This window comes from Enoplosus armatus, chromosome 6 (genome assembly GCF_043641665.1).
Source record: "Enoplosus armatus isolate fEnoArm2 chromosome 6, fEnoArm2.hap1, whole genome shotgun sequence".
Lineage (NCBI taxonomy): Eukaryota > Metazoa > Chordata > Actinopteri > Centrarchiformes > Enoplosidae > Enoplosus > Enoplosus armatus.
This window is the reverse complement of record NC_092185.1, coordinates 25055210-25075826: the sequence shown is the minus strand read 5'-3', so window position 1 is coordinate 25075826 and position 20617 is coordinate 25055210. Positions and strand designations below refer to the sequence as shown.

The 20617-nt window shown below is 43.9% G+C and overlaps 1 protein-coding gene across 1 annotated transcript; it reads right to left on the bottom strand.

Annotated features, from left to right (window-relative positions):
* Positions 1 to 74: 74 nt before the first annotated feature.
* Positions 75 to 19356, bottom strand: LOC139286523 (Fanconi anemia group A protein-like). Its single transcript, XM_070907343.1, has 42 exons — positions 19295 to 19356; positions 18753 to 18865; positions 18109 to 18199; positions 17626 to 17783; positions 16574 to 16669; positions 16158 to 16231; positions 15238 to 15347; positions 14033 to 14143; positions 13757 to 13826; positions 13054 to 13166; positions 12862 to 12938; positions 12155 to 12296; positions 11663 to 11796; positions 11374 to 11484; positions 10144 to 10239; positions 9849 to 9911; positions 9137 to 9225; positions 8957 to 9017; positions 8818 to 8867; positions 8459 to 8529; positions 8203 to 8301; positions 7912 to 8045; positions 7757 to 7827; positions 7553 to 7652; positions 7220 to 7407; positions 7001 to 7097; positions 6076 to 6270; positions 5885 to 5958; positions 5671 to 5799; positions 5086 to 5158; positions 4684 to 4859; positions 4468 to 4573; positions 4257 to 4316; positions 4063 to 4167; positions 3607 to 3722; positions 3249 to 3411; positions 2967 to 3029; positions 2020 to 2113; positions 1774 to 1849; positions 1296 to 1431; positions 1108 to 1206; positions 75 to 979 (listed from the first exon to the last, which is right to left on the bottom strand). Exons 1-42 carry the CDS (start codon positions 19353 to 19355, stop codon positions 881 to 883), a joined length of 4344 nt encoding a protein of 1447 aa, XP_070763444.1. The 5' UTR covers position 19356; the 3' UTR covers positions 75 to 880.
* Positions 19357 to 20617: the final 1261 nt, after the last annotated feature.

Genomic DNA, 20617 nt, shown 5'->3' with positions numbered 1-20617 from the left:
TGCTGACTCATCGTCAGTGCTTACCTCGGTGGCAAATGCATGGCGTCAATAAAAGCCCGCCCCATTTCGCTAGTTGAATGCTTTTAATGTGAAGCAGCAGCAGTAGGAAACGTTGGCTTTGCATTAGCAGTAATTTAATACAGTTACAGACAGTAATGCTGGATCACATGCTGCATAGTTTCCCGTCAATCCCACATTCATAGGTAGGCAGGCAATTTGAATCCGGCACGGGAATGGCGGACTCCGCCACTGACGATAAAAACAATATATAAAACTGGTTTGATTTCATGAAAATCTTGTGGATTTTAACTGTAAAAAAAAACAACAACCGCTTCTTTTATTCAATAGCTGAAGTACACAGTGGCAGTCGTAAGTCCTATAATGCAATATTCCTGTTACATTTTATATGTAAAGCACTTGTACGTGCTGTGTAACCTCCTCACAGTGCAAATAGTTGTGCAGAATGATTTCCAAGAACATTCACTTCAGATTTATTGGGTTACTGTTTTTTATTAAGTTATTACAATGCTAAGTACTCTGTGTTGTAAACAGTGAAAAGGGCTTCAAATGCACATGTATAATACAGTTCTGTGTGCATTGTGTACAAAAAGACATGTAAATAAAATGTAGACTTTTTTTTTTTTACAAAAGCTAAGTGTCAGTTTAACAGTCTTTTAGACAGTGAAGTGCAGTTGATAAATATTACAAGAGGAACCTGTTTGATATATAAATAATGTACAAATAAAGCACCTGCTGTATAGTCAGTTACCATTACTCTCAATGAGACACTTCCAAAGCGGGAAGAGGGAGTGGAGAGGATTTTGACATAAAGTGGGTGTCATGGTTCACTTAAGCATCCTGAGCATCAGTCCACAGCTCTTCAGAGGAAGTCCATCTCTGGGCTGAGGATGCGAGGGTTGAGGTGCACGGAGAGAGCTGCTGCCACCTCTGGGTCCAGGTCTGCACACTGGGACTCCAGCTGGATCGGGGAAACCCACCAGCAAGAGAGCCCAGACGGGAAGGAGTGATGGAGATGAGAGAGATGAGTGGATGTTGTCAATAGAAGATCTTACCAAGAGGCGTAACACAGATGCGTTTGTTGGTTACCTGTCTGAGTTGGCTGGGGGACAGAGCAGCTGGAGACGACCGTGAGATGGCTCTGAGCAGAAACTGCTTGGCCTGGCTCAGAATCTGGAAAGGCTCCGTCTGACGATACAATTCATAGGTTGGACCTCAGAGCAGTGTCACAGGTTTGAGTGTGTCAAAGTGTCATTTACCCTGATATAAACCGTCACCTGGTTTGCCGGCGTAGGTGCGTTTCCTTCCAGGAAAAGCTGCAGCAGACTGATGTAGCAGAGGACGGCAGTGTGGAGGAACCCTGGACAACTCGTAGCTCTCTGTAGCAGCTCCGCGCTCTGCTGGAGCAGCAGGCTAAACACACACACACACACACACACATACGCAGGATTATAAATACATACATAGGGTGAGCAGACTTTCTGTTACTTACAAGAGCTCTAGTTATAAAACACTTTCACCTGATGCACGTCAACTAATGGTTTTGGATTTTTGCAAACACGAAGAATGAGTTTAAAACCATTCAGTTTGCTCTCCTATTGTCCAGTTATGTTTTGGTCATGGGAAGTTTAAATCTATTGGCTGATTGATTGATGGCCTTATGAGGGTAACTACAAGTAGTGTCTACAGTGACTGTAAAGGTGGAAATATGATTTAAATAGGATTTTAAAAAAAACACAGACTTGAAAAACTAACCTGTAGAAGGCCCAAGGCATCAGTCGAGTATGTTCATCTGATGTCACCATGGAAACGGACTGGTAAACACCTTGTTCTAGAGGTGGGGGAGGGGGGGGGGGGGGGAGATGCAGCCCACTAATTTAACAATGCACAAATATACACGAGACAAAATGATTTAATGTCGTAGCTAACATTAGATTTCATCTGCCAAATAATGACTACCAAGGCTAAACTGGCTGCTCCGAGTGAGTTTAGAAGATATACCGTTGGATTTAAAGATGAGCAGCCAGTCAGCAGAGTCCACCAACGCGGGCAGAAGGTCTTTGCATGAAGTCCTGGCTTTCTGATGGCTCTTCTCCTACAGAACCAGTCGCAGGCAGAACATTACACAGAGGAGAAGCCCCAGAAAAAAAAAGAAAAAGAAACATTACACGTTTTTATTATTATGGTCTTTGCTCAAAGACTCAACTGCTCATTGTTTTGCTTGCACATCATACTGTACACGATTACTTGTATACTTGCCAAAAGCACGTCTTGGGTTTATTTGTGTCATTTTTGGTGCTTTGCTTGAAACTTTGGCCCGAGGGAGTACGTATGGCTTAAATGAGTGTGTGAAGCTTTTGCATGATCTCAAAATGGTAGTTCAACATTTTGGCAAACGCGCTTCTTTGCTTTCTTGCCGAGAGTAAGATGAGAAGATTGACACCACCCTCGTGTCTGTACACTAACTATGAAGCCGGTTAGCTTAGCATAAAGACTCGGAACAGAGGGGAACGGCTAACCTGGCTGTGTCCGCCTACCAGCACCTCGAAAGTTCACAGATTTACACGTGGTAACTGTCTCCTGGCTATAGCTTTATATTTAACAAACAGACATGAGTCAAATGTCACGCTGTTCCTTTAACAATGTAGCCATTTGCCTGACACTGCTATTAGGAGAGACATACGAGAGCAGAGTACAGTTCCTATTTTCATCATGAACTTTGCGTAAAAGGTTTGTATTTCAAAACAAGTATGGTTCTCTACAGGGCTCGTGTGTTTTTAAGAGGAACTAGATGAACAAATGAGTCAGAGAGACATGTTTTTCCTCTCAGGCTTATCAACCTGAGCTAGGCCTCAATCAAAGACAGACCTGTCTCTCCACGTCTTAACCTCAACACCGAGCACAACCTGTTGGTGGACGCTGTTCGGGACAGGTGCATTGTGAATTACCTGAGGATACAGGAGCGCTGACAGGTAGTCGTTTACACACAGGAAAAGCAGAAAGACTAGCATCTGGGGGACGGAAACGAGACAGCAGCAGGTAAACACACCAAAACGGGCCGCGACCTCTGGCTTTGAGGTCAACATTGTTCATCTTGGTAGCATTATACCAACTGTAACTTACTGCACATGAAGACTTTGAAATGTATACAAATACACAAACACACTGGTTGGTTCTGACTCACTTGGGGTGGAAAAAGGAATGAATATGAGAAAGTTCTTCACTCTCACCTGGCGGCACTGTGTGCCCCTCTCCGGGCGCAGCATATGTATCAGGGTAGCACTGAAGTCCTGGTTATCGCATCCCCGGCCTCGCCAGGCACGATGCAGGCTGGCAGCCAGCAGCAGAGCCGCAGCTGCAGGCGCTGGCGACGACGACGGGCCCTTCTCTAAACTGAACCACCAGACAGAATTAAAAATCGCCTTAACGTGAGCCGAGGGAACCAAAACGACACACAAGCCGCCAGAGAGACAAAACTGGCTCTGAAATGGAGGCCGAGGGCACGTGGAAGCCAAAGGACCCCGAGGGGACGGCACTTTGCCAGTCCTTTTTATCCCACACTAGGTGGATCAGAGGTTCAGGTTTTACCTGCAGGCCCAGTCCTGACAGTCGGTGAGGAGCTGCAGCTGCTCTGGTAGAGGCTCTCCATCACATAGACGACGCCACAGTGACAGCAGCACTGGAGATAGACGCTCCCACCAGTGCTAAACACACACACACACACACACGTTATTGTCAAAATAATGCAGTGAGGGTGTACTGATGCTAAATGCAAGACTTTTGCCAAGTCAGTACATTTAGTCGTATATTCAACCTTCAAGATTTACATTTTTCATCTAAAAATGTGAAACTCTGCTGGTGGGGTGAAATAATTCCATGTGTTGCCGCTTTAGTTTCATTTTTCTATCATTCATTTATCTTGAAACAACATAGAACAAAACTGTATTTGACCCTCCTAAGTATACAGGTTGAAGCCAAATGTTTAGGAGTCAAAGTCTGTGTTAATTAAGTTCATTAGCTGTATGGAGAACAAACCACAGTTACCACTGCGGAGACCAGGAGCAGAGGGCAGCGCAGACTGATCTGAGACCAGGCTTTGTTGACTCCTTCCCCCGAGCGTCCACAACGTACGCCGGCGCATAACACGCCCTGGAGAGGGAACACAGACAGCAGAATTGCTCGTGGACATCCAGTGGGGAATTGTATCTACGACTGTTTCTCTTTAAAGTGATTCTCACCCTCAGGAGGTGTGCCGTTAGGTGGAAGGACAGCAAGCCGGCTGGAGAACACACCTTCCTCTGTCACATGAACAGAAGGAGGGGAAAGCAGACTAAGAACGATGGGAGCAATTTCACAACAACAAAAAAAGTGACCTAATAAGTAACCCTATTTCTCACACACACACATCACTGCAATCTTCCAAACAGCTGCTAAGATTCGGGAGCTCACCTGATGCTGGTTGACGTGTTCTATCAGCTTGTTACAGTCCAGAGTCGTCCTCCCTCCTTCAGTCGTTACTTTAATGAATAACACTGCTGGGAGGGCCAGCAGTACTCTGTGACACACACACACACACACACGGTTTTCAGTGGCTATGCAGATATAACTGATAGAGATGATTTGCACGATATATCTGTGTGTGTGTGTGTGTGTGTGTGTGTGTACCTGTTCCACGCGTTGAGCGTGTGTTGCAGGCTGAGCTCGGCGCTGATGCTCGGCGAGGCTGAGGTCGCCGCGGAGGAGCACTTCTCAGACACGGACTCAAACAGGAAGTCACACACGTCAGCTCTGCTTCCACGGCTGCCAGAGAGGTCGGTCACTTCCATCTCGTAGACACACTCCTACACACACACACACACAGTGAATGTTTCTTCAGATTCTGAATAGAGTTTTTTTTTTGCTTTCTCACTAGGAATGTTTTTAAGACCATAATGTCACCCTAATACACTGTTTTCACTTGTGTCAGCTGATCTGAAGTCACACACACACACACACACACACACACACACACACACACACACACACACACACACACACACACACACAGTACATATACAGTGCACACACCTGTAATCTGGACAGCAAGTCTGGCAGACAGGTCCCTGTTTCTCTGTGATCCAGCTTTTCCAGGCTCTGGCCGCTGTTGACATAAATTACATAGAAGAGTAATAATAATAATAATGTACATTTACTTTTATTACATGTGTTTTTTTTTTTTTAAGTTTATCATTAGGTTAAAGAAAGGCAGGAACAGGCTCTCCTTGTTGTCTTTGTATTAAATCTAATAGGCTTTGCCTTCCTCGGCGCGTTTGTATTTATGTTGTAATTAGGCTGCTTGAGAAGCACCGCGGTCAGGGATCGAACCACCGACCCTGTGATCAACGGACGACCCGCTCTAACCTTCTTAACGCTGTAGACTGTGGCGATATACTTGAACACACTCCGTGAGAAAGTGACAGCACTTTGCACATGAGCAGATTTAAAAAAAAAAAAAATTTAATACCTAATGGGTAAAGACTTTTCAAAACCACTGTGAAGTTCAACCTCGCACGCGCTTCAGGTGTCATTCACGCTGCACCTCTGTAGCATCAAAATGATCGGACACACATACTTCCATCCAAAAACAGCTTCTTCAATTACACCCGCCTTGACTGCTGGCCCATGTCCATGATGGCATCGAGCAGATGCGAGCAGAGGTTCTTCACGTCTCCTCCGCAGCCCCCCTGCTCCACGGGACGAGGCAGGTAGAGCTCCAAGCAGGCCCACTGCTGGTACTCCTGACTACACACACACACACACACACACAGTTACTAGGTGTATTGATTATATATTTCTTCTGTATGTGTGTGTGTCTTTCCTGCCTTACCGCTCCGGGTCTGACAGGGCGTCTTCCCCTCTCTGTACTCTGAGCTCATTAGCCAGCCATTCTGAGAACAACAGCTTGACAAAGATAACAATGAGGTCAATACATCATCTGATTTCATTTAACATGCAAATGAAAGAAACAAAGCTGCATTCAAACCCAGGGAAAGAAATGACCCAGTGGACCCACTTTACCTCATGTTGTGGTGCGTGCTCTAGCTGATGGAAAGCGGGGTGCCTCCACAGATGCCAAGCAGTCGTCCTCCAGGTGCTGCTGGTGTCTGTGGCACTGCTCCACAGGCCAGGCAGGTTCTCCTCCTGGTATTCGCTAACTGGACCACCAGCAGCTCTTCTGGCTTCAGGCAGCAGTCTTGGGATGAGGTACAGAAGCTAAAAAACACACACACACACACACACACGTTACATGTAGAGTTTAACTAATTCAACAGTATTATAAACAGAAAAAGGTCTAGAAGGCATTGAGGTTGCAAACACACGTGCTGATGCTTATGAGGCAGGAGCTGCCTTTTTTTTAAACTTGAGATTAAATTAAACACACCTTACTGTCCCTCTGCTCCCTCACAGTGCATCATTTTGATTTCCGAGTGAATCTATTTACATTTCTGGCTTTTTGTCTTCTTCTTTGCCTTTTTACTACTGACTACTGTTACTTTGCAGTATGTGCCGGGGAAAGTAGCTTCAGAGCTGATTCCAGCTCCTCAAATGTGAGAATTGGCTGCTTTATTCTGTTTTATTATCATCACCGCAAATGGGTTACTTGGACAAAACATAACACTTGTAGACGTCACCTCTGACTCTGGGGAATTTTGATGGATATGTGTCACTATTTTCTGACATTTTATAGAACAACGATATAGACAAATGCAATTGTTAGGGCGACAACGAACAAAATAGGCCGGAATTAACAGATGTGATCAGAGACGATGTTGCTTTCTTTAAACCGAGCACATCAGTATTTTCTACTAGCTTTTTGTGCAAGTAAATGGTGAAAAGATTTCCCTGTAGCTCTTTCACAACATGCCCGACATGAGTCTTGTGTCATTTTGTATAGAACGCATGCAGACCCAATGGCACGACGGCAAGAAACAGAAGAAGATACCTTCTTATAGAGGCTGGTGACAATGTAGTCCTGCTGTTGCTGCTGAGGCAGTGAGTCCCCTCTGCAGATCCCGTAACACAGGGTCGCCACGCACAACCTGGACAGCAACCGGAAGACCGTGAGTCGAGGAGGCAGCCAGGCCAGATGCTCACAATAGTCCCATGGGAGACGTTTTCCACAGTAAGTCTGTAGTGAGTCAGCTAAAGTTTGTAACCTCACCTGACACAGAAGAGCATGTCAGTGCGTGTGCTGCAGACCAGCGCCTCTCCAAGAGCCTCTCCAACACGCACTGGCTTAGGCCGAACGGGCGGGACCAGCTGGACCAGAGGACCGTGTGACATGGAGGCGTGGAGGTGGACCGCAAATGCTGCCAGGCCGAGTAAGTGTGCGGGACTCAGCGACGACCCCTTTTTGACAGAGGGGGGGGGGGGGGGGGGGGGGGGGGGGTTGTAAGGCTGACGAGTGAATGCAGTGATTGGCAAAGATGCGAAACCGACAGAGTTAACAGTGAAAGACGGGGGAAGAGGTGTATCGGAGTGTTGATTTCTGTACCTGGTTATGAAACAGGTCCCAGAGTCTGTGCATGAGGCTGGAGAGGAGCTGTGTGTTGCCAAGCAGCACAGCGACAAACCTGGAGGCCCACAGGCTTTGTCTGGAGAGACAAAAAAACTAAATGTTGGCTGAATCTGTTTATTTCTACACCTGTGCACTGAAATCTGGATTTTACCCGCGCTGGTGCCAAGTTGTACTACTCACTTATTAGGAGGGTTAGCTCGGGAAGCGTCTAGCAAGCACTGGCAGAAGTTTCTCAGGATCATGTTGACGGCCTGAGGATACGAGGGAGAGACTCCGTTAAAAGAACTGGCAATATAAAAAGACGTTGGAGACGAAGGAATTTCGTCGGTGCATACTTTGACGTGGAGCTCAGGGGACAGAGGAGTGTTTGTGTGAAGTTGGATGACTGTCTGTCCCGTCAGCTCATTCGGACGGCCGGGAAAGATGACACTCAGAGTGTGCGAGATCCTGGACAGCTGGGCAGACATCTCTGAGGACACATGGGCAACGTGACGGGTACGGAAAAGAGTGTTAGCAAGTCTTTCTGAGGTTGGGGATGTGCTTGCATGACTGAATCGACACATTCACTGTGTGTTGCGTCTTAAAAGATCCGATTGCTGTCCTCGACCAGCTGGGTACCTGCCTACCTCCATCATTTCCCTCAACAAGCAGCTGCGTGAACTCCTGCAGCTGAATCTTCAGGACCTCCAGGGGATCATCATTAGCGTCCGAACACGCTGTACTCCCTGGAAAAAACACACCATGTCAAAACACAACGCGGTGTCGACGCAGCGGTCAGTTGTGTGATTGTGGTACAACATCGCGTCTCTCTTTGTCAGCCTGAGGAAACACTCCCTCATTGTCAAATATGTCCGTCTGTGTATTACTATGAAGAATACCCACTATCCTGCTGCCTCTGTTTCTGGCAGGACTCCACATAAGACGAATACTGTGCAGCAGGGATCTTATCTGCTCTGGATACAGAAACAAACAGCTGTCACAACAGTGAACACACACGAAAGAATCACACACAATCACACATTAAGTATAACATTGACAATGTGGTGGCCTACAAACACTAACTAAACACTGCTAAATTTAAATGTGTTAAAAGAATACACTTTGGGAGGCAATAAATACATGACAGGATAGAATTATATAAACTCAAGTCCGCCAAGTTGGTGTAGAGGGACGTGATGGCAGTTAACACTGAACTGGGGGAGCTATAATGCACGTTGTACAGGCTTCCGGCAGTAACTCACTTTTTCAGAGCTTCTATGAAACTCATCCGGGCATCAGCTTTCACCGGAAGCTGTAATTGAAAGACAGGTAAACTTGAATTCACGCGTGAAAATCGTGTGGATCAAACAAAGACTAGCAGTGAGGGGTGAAGGTGCTCACCACCCTCTGTGTCAGCAGGGCGGGGAGGAATCGTGTCAGGAAGTACGGCCTCCGGAAAATACTGCGAGAGAGAGAGGACAGAGGTGTCATTGACGCGTCCACGTCTCTGTGTAATTCCATATTTACATCTACATGAAACGCAGATTTTCTTTTTTTTTTTTTACTAATGTGACTCAATACCTGGCCTCCATGACCGTGGCAGAGATTCTCCCTGTGCTCTCGAACAGAGACACTGCCCTCTCCACATCCTGGACAGCCTGGCACTGGGGCTGCAGCAGAAAACACAAACATTATACTGGCATACAGTTAAGACATTAACAAACATAGCTTAAAATACATTTTGATACATATTAAAACTCTACTTCCAGTGAATAAATCACATTTTGTAACTAGGGCTAGATATGAAACAGCGTCTGTAGCATCTAGTTAAACTGTTCAGTGCTCAAAGTTGGCACCAAATTTTAGGCAATTTTATTGTTCTTGTACAGCTTCTTGTAATTAGACAACATTTAAAATGAAAGAACTTTGGCTTCTTTTGTTTAATAAAACACATAGCTTTGTAGAAAACATGCTGATATTCATTTAAGTGTTGATTGTTTTTGGTATTGCAACCAAAACCTAGGAATGGTATCAGAACCAGAATCGAAACGTTTTAAACACTGAAATATATGTACGATTTTTACAGCACCAAATGACGGTTGATTAATATAATTCGCTGCATCAATGAAATGTTTGTTTCGACTCACCATGCCACTATTTCCCTCAGCTCAGTAAGTTAATGACCTTATTAAAATGAGGTCCTTAACATCTCTCATCGGCCAGAATGCAGAAGCACCGACAATTCATCACACGGGTGTCATTACACGAACAAACCACTGGGTGTCACTGTTACCTGCACCGATGCTCCACCTGCACCAGATACATCCTCATATAAACCCATGTCCTCCATTGACTCCTGCATGTTCACACACACACACACACACACAGATAAAAGTAGACATCACAAAACATTTAGGAGGACTGTGTCTAGCACAGATTCTATTGGATTTTAAGATATCTACTCTCAGGGACACTAACCATAATAATATGATCATTATGTTATGTTATTGTTACACTGTTTCCATATGAAAAATGTCAAAATAACGCCGTACTGACGAATTGAGGACCTTTCATTTCCCTGCTCTTACCTTGAGGTCAGCCAGTCTGGTCTTGGCCAGGGAGACGTACTCCATCAGGAGGCTGCGGTGTTTCACGGGTACATATGGAGGGTGCAGGATGTGAACCTACCATGTGAAAATGACAGGAAGATGTTAAAGACGGCAGCTGGCTCATTTCTCTGTGTTTCTAGTGTTTTCTTATATAGCTCACGCTGGAAGTGTATCTTTCAGCTACTGCTTTGGTGCCAGTTTTGAGTCCATAGACCAGTGGTGGAAGAAGTACTTAAAGCAGCATAAATTTAGCAGCATAAATTTAGAAATAAAAGTATGTACAAAATATAAAAATAAGAAATAGAAAATATAATATACACATTTACAATATTTAAGGTGAAGTGCCAATACAAAGTACTAAAAACACAAGTAAAAGTCCTGCATTCAAAAGCTTAATTAACTAAAAATACAGATGTATTAGCAGCTGAGTCAAAGTAAAAGTACTCATTACCCAGTAATAATGTTATATTATTAAAGTATTAGATTGTAATACTGTAAACAGGTAGTTTAGTCCAGTGGTTTCCAATCTAGGGGTCAGAGCCCCTCCAAAGGGTCACAACATAAATCATGAAATGATTAATTAACTGACTAAGAACTAAGTAAGTTTAGAGGGGGTAATGCTATCAACTTACAGATATGGGAAACGTGACATGGGGCAAGTGTTTTGATATGGGGCCAAACAGGTTGGGAACCACTGGTTTGATTTTTTTAGATTTTTTTTGTATTTTATAAGGTTATCATATGCTTTTTTTTTTTATTAATCTGAAAAGTAATGGGTACTATAGCTGTCAGATAAATGTAGTACAGTAAAAAGTACAATATTTCCCCCCTGAAAAGTAGTAGTATAAGTATAAAGTAGCATAAAATTGATATACTCAAGTAAAGTACAAGTACTGTACCTTAAAATTCTTGACTTAAAAAGTCAAAAGTTCAGTACTTTGAACATAGTAAATGTGCTTTGTTACTTTGCCCCACTGTTGAAGACTGTAAAATGGGCATGAAGTCAAATTCTATCATACCCTACATACAGTATAAACTTGTTTTTCCTTTCATCTCCATTTTAATGTCTTGTTCTGCAGCAGATAGTAACAGGATTTACTATCCGCTGTTCCAAGTATCCAATTCGCCCATCTGATAGAAAACACACTATACATCTTGTGTTTCGTGAAATTCGGTCCTCAATAACGTTTCATAAGTGCAGAATGTCACCTTGAGGTACTGTGGGGGTTCAAAGGGCACCAAGTCAGACAGGAACTTCAGCAGAAACACCAGAGATTTCTTACTGGTCGCATGGTAGCCACTGCCTCCACCGAACGACATCTGAAGAGAATAATGCTACTAGTGAAAGTAAACCTAAAAACTTTCTTTAGACTTAAAAGGTGCATTAAGAGGTTAGTTAATTCAACTGAGAACATTTAAAAGATGCTTCATATCAGCAGCACTCATCCAAACAAATCAATAAACCCTCAAAAAGGTGCTGAAAAAGCCAATAAGAAACCTTGAACCAGTCGCTGTACGAGGGGAAGACGCCAGGTCCCTCCAGCGCACCCTGTCGAGCCAATAGGAAGGCAGTTATCATGTTCTCCAGGTCATAGCCTTCAAATGCGGAGCTCAGCAGCCTGGACAGAAGCTCTGATAGAGGCAGAGAAACAGAACAGACACTGGAGTCAACTGTCTGACGTCTATTCATTTGTTTATATACTAGTCTGATATATCAGTTCACTAGAGTTTTGTTAAAAAAAATGCAAATTGCTGGTAAAGCGCGCACCATATAGGATGAGTCCTTACCGCAGCGGCCCGGGTTCCTGTAACTATCCATTAAAAAGGCAAAAAATGACCCAAAGATATCTTTTAAAAAATGCAAATTGCCAAATCCTTCACGGTTTATGACGGTCAAGAATAATATAATAGTGTATGATGCGTTTCAATATTTTTTTTTCTCATTTAGTTTTAATGCATTATAAAAACCCGGCTGCTCCCTCATGTTTACCTCTCAGGCTGGTCTGGGTGCAGGGGTTGTAAACCAGAAGAGTGGAGAGGAAGCACAGGACGTGCTTCCAGCTGACCTCGTGGGTTTCCAAAACCTGCTGCAGGTGACGCAGCAGTTGCTCCACACTGAAGACCACAGCCAGCTTTCACAGAAACAACAAAAAAGGCAAGTCACTGTTCTGATCACAGATCTGAAGACACAAAAAGCAACGTTTAGCTCCGTGAAGACGAATAGCAAAGTGCTAATCTAAAGAAACCAGGATGTTGCTGCGAAGAACGTCGTAATATATGAATCAATACTCTCAGTGTTGTGTTCCCCTGGGCTGAAGGCCGTACACCTGAAGCCCGGGGTGATTTGACTGCCGTTGCATCCGTCTACAGTTATACTGACTGTGTGCGCAGCAGAGGAGTGAGGCCTGCTGCTGCTGAAGTGATGTGCCGTTTCACTTACTTACAACGTCATATTCAAACACAGCACAACAACAACAACGCCGATATAAAAAGTCAGCCGCTTGCAGAGACACCAGCTGACATTTTTCAGCCGGTGTCTCTCAAATCCACAGACGGCTGTGAAAACCAAAGGCAAGAGTGACTCACTTGAGAACGTGAGAAGCTGGAAAGCAGTTTAATACACGGGTGGTCTCTTTTAATCTCGGCAAGCTTGCGTGAAGGTTTACAAGCCCAGTGACGTGGTGGGCTTACATTTACCTGACAGAAGAGAGAGGTCAACAACCGACTGGCTTTTGCAAAGGTCCACTCGTTCTGCAGAGTGATGGCATCCGACACTAGGGGCACATGATTTAGTTGTTACACAAATGTACATCAGGATACAGAGTCATACAAAGTCATTTAACTATCAGTAGAATTAGCAGGCAAAAGCAGCATCGAGCCGTCTTTTACCCGTTAGTCGAGGCTTGTAAGTGAGAATCTGCGTGAGGGAGTGTGTGAGGAAACGCTGAAGGGCACCCGCTGACGCTGAAACGCCACACAGTGAGGCGTCAAATATCTGAATCCTGCACAAAACACAGGGCAGAGGAGTAAGAAACAGAGACATCTACGACCATGCATCCACAATGCATCCTTCATTTAATCCTGTGGGGATAAAAATGTATTTTTGTGCAGAAACAGCGCAGTTAGCTTTCATGCTATTGGCCACAGTGTCTTGTCTCCACGTCAGTGTTTTACATTTAGAATGCCTCCATTATTTAAATAAACAGCCAGCTGATGCAGACAGAGTGAAGTGGCTGTGACTCAGTACACTGATCTAAGCAAACGCAGTCTGATCACAGCTGCCAGGTGCTCTGCTTCAGCATTTCAGGACCAGACTAAGCGTCGGGGATTTTTCACACTCCAGTGTCAAGAGTTTACTGAGAGAACAGTGCAGAACAGAAAAGAGAAAAAAAAAAAAATCATCCAGGCAGCTGCCGTACTGCTGGAATCAAGTGTTCAGAAAGAATGCGGTGAAGCTACCAGACAGGCAACAAGTCCACACAGGAAAGCTTGAGGGGGGTGGGGGACTCAGGTCTCTTTCTTCAGACAGAGACCTCAATCTCAACAAGACTATCTGATTATAAGACAAATAAAAAAAAAAAGGACAAAGAACCATAGCTCGGCTCCTGCTCCAGCTCCAGCAGACCGCAGTGTCGGACTCTTGTCCACGTTGTCTAGAAGCCCTGAGGAAGACAATGAAATTAGTTAAAAAGCAAGACGAAAAAAAAAAAAAAAAAAGGGAAAGTAACTAAAATGATACTTGAGACGTCTCCGCAGTTAAAGAAGTAGAAAATAGCTTTCGGGGTAAGGAGGTGTGAATCAAAGTGCTTTGCTAAATATTTCATCAACGCAGGGCAGGGTAAGTGAGACGGGGGACGCGTGGACTCACAGGAGAGCATGTCATCCAGCACTGAGCAGCAGAGCAGGGACATCCTCCTGTCTGTAGCTGCTGGTTCGTGTCTCAGCTCAAAGCCGGTTCCCGCCAAGACTCCAACCACAGCTAAAATACAGGAGATGTTTTGTTAGCATTACCCTTCGCAGCGGCATATGTCATCTGGCGAATATGTTGTCGAGTGTACTTGATTGACTTTTTTGTGGCTTGGGTGGTCGCAGTTGAAACACCTAACCCTGGCGAGTAACCAAGGAAAAGACGCACACCTATCGCCCAATCGCAAAAAAAAAAAACACGGTTAGTAAAGTTTAAACGTCATCTTTTCTTTTCTAAAATGTTTTGCAAATGTTTAGGTGACCAATAAGCAGCGCAGTTTCTTAAGGCGACATGTGAGAAAGAGGTTAAATCATTTTTAAGGTGTAGTCAGGACAGGACTTGGGAAGTACGCTTATCCGCTTTCTTGCAGAGAGTTAGATGAGACAATCGATGGCACGTATTAGGCTATAGTCGGTTAGCCTAGCTTAGCATAAACCGGAACCGGAAAATAATACAGAAAGCTAAATCCATCCAGCCATTCTGACGTCCTCCCATCTGGTTAGAGATACAGCAATACAAATACATAGGCACATTACACACAGCAGGTTTCACTTTTCATTCATACCATGTGTAAAAAAAAAAAAACACTCTTAATACGCCCCAAAAAATGCCTCTTTGCACAGTTTAGCACTTTCTCTTATCCCTCTTGCTGTATTCTGTATTGTATAATTGTCTTATGGTGTTTTCATGGTGCTGGTTTTTATATTTTTCTGTTGCCCAGCTGCAAAAAAAAAAAAAAAAAGTTACTTTAGTGGAATAACAAAGGTCTGAACTGAACTGAACTGGTGGTACTTTCTATTGAAGAGCAATAAGAGGAAAAGCTACAGAACCGAGATCAGCCTTTTTCCTGGTATGGCTCAATTTGAGAGGGAACCTTAAATCACTCCGATTGTATTTTGTAATGTAACTGGTTTCCGAGGTGAAAACTAAATTCACGGTGTCCCGACAAGCTCATCGGGATCAATCGTCCCCGAACTAGAGCGGATTTTGTGTGTAGGGTCCAGGTGATACACTAGCACTAGTATTGTACTGAGCCGTTTGATGATGAGCGGTTGAGCTTGAAGCCCAACTACGGCCAGGCGAGTGAGAGGAATCCGTGTCCTTACTTGACAACACTTTCCGTTGAACTCGCTTGGTCTCCTCTTCTCCCCGCGGAGGTGTCCAGCCGCACAGAGCCGTCAACTGAGACACCAACCATAGCCTCACTCCTTCATCGCTGAATGGAGGGGGGGGGGGGGGGGGAGCAACAAGAGGACAGAACTGAGTGAGGGGTTTAAGACCATTTCCTGCAGAAAGATGTAGGTGTCAGCCATGCTTGCAACTTTCACTATCCTCCAACTCGAGCTTACATTTGAGTCCTTCTGTGAACTGAACTCTGTGTGCAATTTAAAGATGGCTCTTACTACATCCACAGAGGGGCGCTGTAACAACAAAATGTGTCTGTGAAAAGTGTCTTTTGTTGTGAGTTCAGAAAAGCTTAGAATTTGTAGTAATGATTGATATTACTTTAAAAGTCTTATTTATGAATCTATACAGTTTGATCTCTAATATTACTAGAAGCTCTTTTTGAGCATTCACACGTTCAGATAGAACTTGTCTTTCTTGGATAATGTGACTGAGAATATAACCTGATAGGACAGAGGCCTGGTTGATCCATGGGAGACTGGATGTTCAAATTGGAATTTGTCATTATAAATTCTGTTGTCTGAATTTAACCCCGCCAGACCTCCAATAACCAGGGTATTACACTGCTCAGCCCCTTCATCCATGTGTTTTGTGGACTTGGAGAAGGCTTACGACTGTGTACTCTGGGGGGGGGGGGGGGGGGGGGGGGGCACTGGGGGAGTATGGGGTACCAGAGCCAATGCTGCGAGCCATCCACTCCTTGGAGCTGCGTCCGCTTGTACACTCCAGACTAGCTCCACAGCAGCTGACTAACGGCCAACAAGACGGCACAACCAAAAAACATTATTTGCCCAAAATCTAAAAGAATAAAGAAAAGAAATCATAATAATACATTTCTTACCTCTCTAAAATGTACTTCAGAGTGAGGATGTTGTAAAAGTGAAGATGATACACCACCTCCAGTTTGGGCAGCCTCTATAAAAACACCACATTAAATATTAAATTCACTACATCCATTCCATTATGTAAGAAAGCCAAGCTGAGTTTTTCCTAATTCGGCAGTTTAGACAAATTGTAATAGGAGTGAAAACTTAGTTTCTGTTTTTTTTTTTGCCTCCTTTAAACTTCCAAATTGGATATCCCTAAACAAATGCATCTTCAAGTAACTTAATGGAATTATAAACTGAGCAAAACCTCATGAGAAGTAAATGCCTCTTTTAGGCCTCATACAGTGTATGAACTCTAACACACACACACACACACACACACACACACACACACACACACACACACACACACACACACACACACACACACCTGATCTCTTCTGTACTCCTGCCACAGCAGTTTAGGGCAGAGGGCTCCCTGTGACAGCAGTTCTTTGCTGGACTCCAGCAGAACACACAGCTGGACCTAGAGAGGACAGGAATGGGACTAATGGTAACCGGGACTTCATTTTTGACATGCTTTCTGTACTCTGAGCAAGAATCCTGCAGTAATGAAAGACAAAAACTCAGGGTGGAGACTCCTGCGGCCGCCACTGCAGCTGAACAATGATAAAACACAGAAGAAGCAACAATCTGCCAACAGATCTGCAGCACATGTGTGGTGTGTGTGTGTGTGTGTGCGTGTGTGTGTGTGTGTGTGTGTGTGTGTGTGATTTCAATATGCAGAACTGGTATAAAAATTCAAGTCGTGGCGCCAGGGAAGTTTACCAGAAAACACGAAGTCACTGCATATGACACAACAGACACTATCTGAGTAAAATAAACAGAGTGAACAACAAGAGTGCATGGCATCTTTCAGCAAAACTACATATTATATAAATAACATGTATCTAATCATACTACACCCTAATTATATACATTATGCACTAATCGTCACAATGTACTGTTTTAGCATACTTTTACTTTTACACTAAATGGGAAATGATACAATACATTGTGTATCAATCTAACTGTGACTTTGGAATGAGAGGGGATGTGATGCACAGAGGCAGCTTTAGTCAGACAGAATTATTATTATAACCTACTGTGTAACCTCAGATGGTGACAGCTAAAGGAGACTATGTTTTTGCTTTTGTTGGTTTTCTTGGGAACGTCAGGAGGCAAACCAAAATAAATATTTTTTTAATGAAATGTAGTGCCTTAGGTGAAGAGCCCAGGGACGGCGTCACGTGTTGCGACACGAGCAACCTTCTTCACAGTGACGCCTGCACTGACTCACTCAACCGCCGCCGTGTTGATGAGGTGGCTGGTAAAAGCTCAGATGGTCCTTTAGATTAAACTTTTTTTTACGTTTGCATGAGGGTACTGGTTGAATGCTCGCCTTGGATTATGCAACAAAGAAATATGCCATCAGGTACTCACTCGCTGAGAGGAAGTGAGCAGCTCTCTCCTCTTGTCCTCCTCTTCCTCCTTCACTTCCTCAGTTCCAGTGATCTCCGTCAGTCTCTCGAGCACCATCTTCACAGACAACGCCGCCACCGGGACGCCCAGCTGTGAGGCCTGGCGCCTCAGCCCGCACACTGTCAATACAAACAGTACGACAAGTCCTGTGGCTCAAAGCAATAACTCTGTGTCAATGCTGGGTTGTCATCATGTGGTGTGTGAGGGCAAGCAAACAACGTCTGGTCACTGATAGATGTTCAGGAGACAAAAGATGGACGTCACGAAAGGGTCATGTGATTTTGTTCACGTCTGCCGTTCAGCAGCTGACTCAAATGTTTGACGTTCGAGAGTCCTAACACACAACAATTTCAGAATGTCAGACGTCTTTGCTCACAACTGCAGCACCATACTTTTTTTTCTTCATTGTTTAAGAGCTGTTTGTACCTTGTATCAAACACTCACCCAGCAGTGAACCTGTGATGGCAGATGAGATGCCTTCAGACTGTTTCGGCCCTCCATTCTGAGTGCAGAAAAGGTTGCATGGATCTGGATTCTACAAAAAAATTGCGACGAATACAGCGACGATACATTAACAACGCATTAGTGAAAGGTCAGCAGCTATTGAATTTGAACATATCACTTCAGTTCCCTCCTCTGACTAGTTCCTAGCACAAGTAGCACAGGTCTACTCCTGAGGAAATATGAGAGTGAAGCTAAACTGTTGTAGCCAATTTTGATGTGTGCAATATGTCATGTGTGGTAAGTGTGTAAACATTGCTGCACTTAGTCCAATAAAATATATTTTTGGGGTGGTTTCATGCTATAAAGCAACCTTCCTTTGAGCCACACTGTAATGCAGAATATTTTCCACCAAAGCCAATCAAGTGGCACATAGGGCAAATGCAGTATAATGGGCAGTAGAAGCTGCACATTTTTTTCCCATACGGTCTGAAGTAACATTACAATTACCTTGCACATTCTGGAAGTTATATTATTTGAAAGTCACGACAATGTCAGCTCTTACACACCTCTTTCTCAGTCCACAAATTAGTATAAAATGTCATTATTATGACGGTTTAAAGTCTGTTCAATGGCCCCTCACTCACCCCGACCTCCCTGAGCAGACTGCAGAGGTTCTGCTGCTGCTCCAACAGCTGGATCGTCGCCTCCTGCAGATGCTGACCATCTCCCTGCTTCGGCCTCTTCACCACACGACCAGCTATGAATACAACACATGATGTTTAGATTCAGAAAGTTCATATAGACAGATATGGCATAACGTAATCTAGACACACTGTCTGTACATGTACCTTTAGTAGGCTATTTGGTTGAAAATAAATGTAAATAGGGATTGTTCCCCATTAAGGACCACGCCAAACTCCATTTAAAAAAGCTGTCAATTTAATATTCCCATGCTAATAGCCGGAAGTGGTTAATTTAACGCCATAATCAATCAGTAACGTTACCAACGTCGGACAGTATTTATCAAGACAGCACAGACATAATCATGACATAAACGGAGAGAATTGGCAAGGATTAACGTTAGTCTGACTACATTTTGAGTGTGTATTTTCATTTCAGACTGTATTCATGTATTGCTTAAGCTGATGCTCCATAAATAATAACTAGGTCCGGCGGTCCAACTCACCAAGGAGGCTCGACAGAGTCCTTTTCTGAGAGACCGAGTCACACGATGCACTCAGTGACATTTTACTTTGGCTGAATGTTTAGAAGCGTGTCGAGAGAAAGTCGACTTTTTAACCGACTAGTCTTTTGAAATGAACAGCACACTGACAGTGTTTTTTGAAAATGAAGTGCGCTAAATGGCTGCCTTCATTCCCCGCTTTGCTTTTTTCAAGCTGCTGCGACACTGTTTTGGTTCACCTTCTCCTCCATGTTTCCTCTCGCGCTCTTCTCTCTCATTGGTCCGTGCTAGAGCCAATCAGGATAGAGTATAGAGTGCTGCAGGAATGAGTCCTAAAACCCGGAAATTAGTTAACATTTTTATACTTCCAATTCCCTCGTCTTGGAGTCAATGGGTTTTTTGAATGGGTTTTTGTTAGATGCCTGAAATAAGGTCTGTGGTTAACGCAAGCTCAAGAGATTTCAGCGATTTGTTCTACGACATAAAATATGTCAGTAGATACCCCACTTGTGAATTTTGAAGCTTTTACGTGTCTTAAAAAAGGCGGTTGCTAACAAGTGGCTAAATGAGACTACGGTGGTTGTCGTTGACATTAACGTCTTCATACCGAACACGGAAAGCCATCTACTCACTAGTCCGCCTTTACAGCCTCGTTGTGTTTATACTCTATATCTATCTGTCTATATATCTATATCTATCTATATTCTCGTAAAAGTTAAGCTTAATGGTGGTGACGTCGAAGTAATGCGACCGTGGTGTAGTTCGTTTATAGCCTAACATTAGCGTTTTACTTCTGGCGATTCCATTTACGCTTCAAAAATCATAAAAGCGGTGTTAATTTTAAGATTGTCTTGCTTAACAAAACACGTACGTATCATAAACTTTTGTTTGCCACAGGGTTTATTTTCTGCAATAATCCAACATCCCATAGGCAAATCCCATTGGCTTTTTGTCGAGGTAACCAGGGCGACGCTAACTTCCGGGTTGTCCTACAAAAACACGTCACCCCTGCAACAACTCTATTCTGCTGTGGTACAAACAGGAAATAACCCGGAGTTTTAAAGGCCTTGTCTGTTTTGTTGTTGTTGTTTTTTGTAGATGTTTGTTTTAAAAGTTTACCCTCGGATGATACGCTTCTCACTCTGGACAACTGTATTAAAACAGATCCAATATCACCAGACACGACAAGAGACAAACAGATCAATGAATGACACAGAAAGCCAACAGGCTTTTTTTATAGCCTCAGGTGGCCTGTTTACCATCACTGACTGACTGGAGGTATGCAGCCGTTCATTAGAGATCCAGTGTGCTGTTAAAACCTCCCAC